A 5,783-nucleotide genomic window follows, 5' to 3' on the forward strand; every position below is an offset into this window, starting at 1 on the left:
GATCTGAAGATAACAATACACGTATTTATGATGCAAAATAGAAAATGATGAACAAAGATACTTAGTGAGTTTTAGAAAGATAAACACAATGAATTCTTAATCCCACGGAAGATCCCTTCTATTACAATCTATCTTGCCTTTTATAGCCAAGGATCACTACTTTATCTATAGCAACATAATAGAAATAATATTACTAGTGGAGGACCCATGATGGTGTGTCTCCTCCTTAATTCCCGCCAAGATTCTCTCCTTTGGTGCAGTTGTAACAGCTTTTTGTCTATGAGCTCGATACCGACTCGAGCTCGGTGTCGGATCGGAACCTCGGCCTTGGTTTCGAGCTTGATGATCACTTTCGGGCATCGATGTTCGGGACCCGTATCGGTCGATGTTACCTCGGTCGATTCGGACGTCCCGAGCTCGATGCCCCCATCTCGGAATTCGTTCGGGTTCTCCATGAAGATACCCCTTGACTGAGATGCCATCCTCAATCGATCTTCATGATCGAGGATCAGTTTTAACCGTATACAATATCCCACAAAAAAGATAATATGATCATTTGGAGATGCGGAGAGATGGTCAGGATCCCTTCACTCTTGAGCACAATAATTGTATGGCAAGAATGAAATCTTTTTTGGTATGAAGCAAGTTACTCTCCTTAGTGTGCTTACCTTACACGAATCCAAATTAATTGAACTTTGAATTGGATGGTTATATTATATAAAAACCGAGAAAAAAGAAGGATAATATATACAATAGAGGATAAGAGGAACCCCACATCTAGACATCAACTTATGGACTTGTAAACGGCCAGCCTTAAATTGGGTAAGCACCCCCTTATTTATTCTCTTGTCTATGCTAGTTTTTATACCAAACGTGTGCATGTACATGCCAAGAACATTAATAAAAAGTTAATAGGCGTTTGTCCATAAGTTTTGGAAGTTTTCTTTCAAAAAAAATAATTAAATATGTGTTTGTTTATATAATTAATCTAGTTTTTGGGAGATTTTGAAAACCAAAACTTCAAATCCCATAGAGCTTAAGACATCTTTTTGGGTCAAATCATGACTATTTGGGACTTTTTAGCTGGAAAAAAAAAGACTTTTTAACATATCAAAACTTGTCTCAAAATTCATGTCCAAAACACATTTTTAATTTCACATCAAACTTCACCCAAATCAGCTTTTCCAAAAAAATATGTGGGAATCGATGTCCAAATGGGTCCTTAGAATTCTTTTAAAAAGAAAGAGAATACTGAAGACATTGGCCACCAGGAAAAATAAAAAATTTCACCAATTTGAATTGGTGACCAAATGCAGCTTGCAACTTCTGGGCTGCAATCAGTCCCTTTGTAGACATGACAAAATTGGAATGATGCATAACTATTTGCTTGGCCATATTGTCAAAGTTTTTATCTTTCAGGGATCTGATAACAAGATCCCATAGCCTCTGCATCTTGCTATTAGGCCAAAAGATGGCAAGAATAACTTTAACTAGACGAAATATAAAACTCAGAAACAAAGAGTGGCACAGATTATAAGCAGTTCAAATGTATAAACTGTAGCGCTTCATATCTTTATAGTGTGCACATAAAACATCAGAGAGACTACAGAAATACATTGTTGATTTCAATTGAAACTGGATCCATAAGAAGAAGTGAGTTCTACAGAGGAAAAAATGTTGATAGTTCATAATTTTGGAGAAGCTCCATCTAGTCTGCAATGAAGAAAATGATTCTCGATTACAGAAACGAGCAGATATCTATCTACATGTAATGCTTGTGAAAAGACCTATGTAAAATTTGAAGGGGCCTCTTCAGATAAAAGGAAGAAAAAAAGGGGGAAAAGAATGTTATACATAAGGTAAAATGACAACAACTTTGCCGGTTACACCAAGGCTCCCTTTCTTATACATAAGGTAAAATGAAACAGATAAATTTCAATCCATCCTAAGAAGCAAGCGGGGCCAAGATCTACATTTGTGCAGTATCTCCAGACGAAACCCGGACATCCACTGAAATGCAAAGTCCCTTGTCACCTAGCTAACTCATAAAATCTCAATCAAAGTAATCATACGCGAGCACTGCCACTTCCAAGCGTGAGTTCCAGATCATCGAATCCTACATCGTGAATCCTTTCCCCTTCCCATGCCTTGACCGACACATTTTCGAAATCAAATTCTATGCTCTTACCCTTCTCCGTGATGATATCATTAGAACAGAGTGGCTGCGCCACAGGTTTTACAAGATTAAAAGTTGGAGAAGCTGGAACATTGGTAGCATACGTTTGGAAGTTGATCCACTGGCCTGAGTCAATGGTGGATGTGTCAGATTCGTCACACTCAGGTATAGTGGGAGGAGTAAAACGCTGACCCCGAGTTGGGCTTGCTGGGGCTGAAGCAGCAAAGAAAGGGAAATTTAAAGCAGACATTGATTCTTTGGCCAAAGTCTCCAAATTGAATGTTTGCTTAGGATGCCTAGTTGGTGATGAAAGAGGTGGCGTTACAGGGGCACTGTTTGATATTCGTAATGGAGGAAGTGATGAAGGAATGACATTATGAAGAAATGCGAATGGGTATGATGATATGTTAGCATTAGCACGCGATGGACTGGGGAAAGAAGAGGAGGTTGGACTCGGCTGATAAGATGGAATTGGGCTAGCAAAGTGTGATGATGGCGGACTTGGATTCCGTGAAGCACTTGGCGTGATGTTTGCTGAAGTGCCTCCGATCTCCATTGGGGTTGGCCTGCACCCCTGAATCACATAATAGTAGAAAGAAAGTCAGCATAAATTTTTTTGCTTATATTCAAGTTTGAGAACCTGGGCCTAACAGTTGAGATAGATAAAACCAGAAAGCATCAATACAAAATTTTAGTGAAATTTGAGTATCCGAGAGCAAATTTGCAGGATAGCATGGCAAGACAGGAAATTACTACAACGCTCTACCCAAGGGGTGATGCTAATAACCTAGCAGCGATTGAGTTCATCTCAAGCATTGCTTATTGTTTAAGTTCTAAACCCCAAACCACACAGTTACGATTGATAGATCAGAAGGCAGTAACACGAAAGTTCTCATGAAATTTGAGTTTTCAGAGAGAAAATTTGCAGGATAGCATGACAATCGAGCTAATAAAAGAATCCTTCAACAGATTACAAACTGGAATATAGAAAAGCATTCACTACAGAAGAAAGCACCAAAGGCAGAATCATCCAACTCCACCCCATAAGCTCCAAATAAAGGGACCCTACTTCTCACTACCAAATAAACAACAATTGAACTCCAGAAGATCAGTCTTTTCCCCTAAAATTCCTTCCATTTTAAGACAACTTATGCACTGGATCACTCTAATTTCTCAAAATAGCTAATGCACAAGAACATTAACAGATAAAACAAAGAATGCAGCAAATCCAACAGACTAGTAACTGAAAGATTGAAACTCTTATATGCTAAAATGCATACAAGACCAAACAAATGCTACAACAGAAGTTCATACAGAACGAAAAGACAATAGTTACTCCAACCCAGTTCCCAGATCATCCTGAAACAATTATAAATCCATTGAAACCGGTTCATTAAAAAAGCAATCTTGATCCAAATAGAGCAAAACCCATTTGCCTAACCTTTAGATCTAAGCAAATCCAAGAACAACCCGTTAATGGGTTCACCCAAGAAAAGAAAAACTAAGAATGAAGTAAAATAAATTATAACCACACAAATTAATCAATCAATCCCAAGTCAGTTGGGTCGACTCTATAAATCATCTTTAATCATTCTGTTTAATTCAGTTCCAAACTTATTAGGATCAGTTTTATGAATCCTCACTAACTATTCCACTCTATTCGCTTGAGATTCGGCAAAACTAGTAACTGTGGCTCAAAACTCGATATATGTTTTAGGAAATTTACTAAATAAGCACATAAATTAAATGCACTCACAAAGTTCAAATCTTAACTTCGCCTGACAAAGTGGATCGCAAATTGAAGAGACAAAAGAAAAAATGTAACCTTGGGATAAGTGGTACCATCAGGTTCAACAATCCAACCAGCTTCAGCACAAAGGGCTTTAAGAACTTCATTATTATCACAGTTTTTAGGAAGATTATAATTCCCTTGAGCTCTTAAGCCTGTATAAATCTTGGCAGCCATTGCTCTTCTTCTTCTCTCTCTTCTCCTGTTATTTTCTCTCTCTCTCCAAGAAGGCTTCCTCCTCCCACAATTACTACCACTTTCCGGTAAACCAACTCCGGCACCACCAATTCCATCACCGCTACCGGCTGCGGAGGAAGAAGCTGTTGATCCTCCTCCAGCTTCCCACATCATTTTGTTTGTTGGTGGTGATGTTTTCTCTTTCTCACGCGCGCATTCTTCTTCTTTTTTTCCTGTCTCTCTGTATGTATATGGGGAGAAAAGAGGGTGGGGAGAGAGGTTGTAGACACCCGTTTAGGACGAGTCCGAAATCTAATTGTGTTTACCATAATAGGAAAAAAAAAAAAAAAAAAAGAGAGAGAGATTGCGCACTATTTTATATACAGCACCCTGTACTTGTGGTTTAAAATAACGCACATATATACCACGCTATAGTATAGCGCGGTATAGTATAGCACTATATATATGCACGCTATTTCAACACCCCCACACATTTTTAACGAACAAAAACTCGGTTGGAACCCATCGGTCCCACAAAAAATGTAGATTCTCGGTATCGAATCTAAGGCGTTATCGCATAGTGGGTTGCTCATTTCGGCTCTAAATCATCAAATATTCAACTTTCAAAAAATTAAAATCTAGATATTCCGACTTATTTTTTGTTAAAACTCATGTATAAAAAATGTCTACTAGTTATTTTTTACTATGTTCTATGTTATTTCGTGATTGTTTTGCGATTTAATTAATTTATTTTTTTTATCCGGGTTATATTATTAGTGTGCTAAAAAAATAGTAAAAAAGAGAAATTATTATTTTATGAATAATTAATGTTTTTAGTTGTTATAAAATATGGTAATTAGTTATTTTTTTTACTGTGGTATATGTATTTTTGTGATTGTTTTGTGATTAAATTAATTTGTTATTTCTTATCCGGATTAGATTAATTATGTGCTAAAAGATTAGTAAAATAGATAAATTATAATTTTAGGAATAATTAATCTTATTTAGATGTTATTGTTGTATATATATTAATATGTGACTTTAATGTTGTTTAGTTCCCTGTAGTGTTATGTTATGCCCGTAATTTTAATATAGTGTCCGTAATTGTAATGTAGTGCCCTTTAGTGTAGTAAAATGCAGTTCCCTTTTGCGTAGTATCTTTATAGTTATTGAAATTAATCATTTAATTATATGTTAGCCCAAAATATATCTGAAAAAGATGATAGTCTAAACACAAACTCTCTCGAATTCTAGTCAACAAACGTAAGAAAATAACATTAAAAACAACAATATTACTAAGTATTTTTATATGAATATTTGATAATTAAAGCATGTATAGTTATGAAAATTAATTATTTAATTCTATTATACTCAAAAATAAGTGAGTAAGAAAACAAACATATAAAATAATAAACTAACATATAAAATAAGAAACTAACATATAAACTAATAAACAAACATATAAAATAGTAAACTAACATATAAAATAATAAAGTAACATATAAAATAATAAACTAACATATAAAATGATAAACCAACATATAAAATAATAAATTAACATATAAAATTATAATATATAAAATGTATCAACCTAAGTAACAATATAGTAAAAATATCAAATAAATTTTAATATTAAAGATA

At 35.1% G+C, this 5,783-nt stretch overlaps 1 protein-coding gene across 1 annotated transcript; it reads right to left on the minus strand.

Moving 5' to 3' along the window:
• Window positions 1-1,547: 1,547 nt before the first annotated feature.
• On the minus strand, window positions 1,548-4,471 carry LOC107826134 (protein BZR1 homolog 1). Its single transcript, XM_016653084.2, has 2 exons — window positions 4,002-4,471; window positions 1,548-2,750 (listed from the first exon to the last, which is right to left on the minus strand). The coding sequence occupies exons 1-2, from the start codon at window positions 4,314-4,316 to the stop codon at window positions 2,067-2,069; spliced, it is 999 nt and encodes a 332-aa protein (XP_016508570.1). The 5' UTR covers window positions 4,317-4,471; the 3' UTR covers window positions 1,548-2,066.
• Between the last annotated feature and the right edge of the window lie 1,312 nt (window positions 4,472-5,783).

This window comes from Nicotiana tabacum, chromosome 15 (assembly GCF_000715075.1).
Source record: "Nicotiana tabacum cultivar K326 chromosome 15, ASM71507v2, whole genome shotgun sequence".
NCBI lineage: Eukaryota > Viridiplantae > Streptophyta > Magnoliopsida > Solanales > Solanaceae > Nicotiana > Nicotiana tabacum.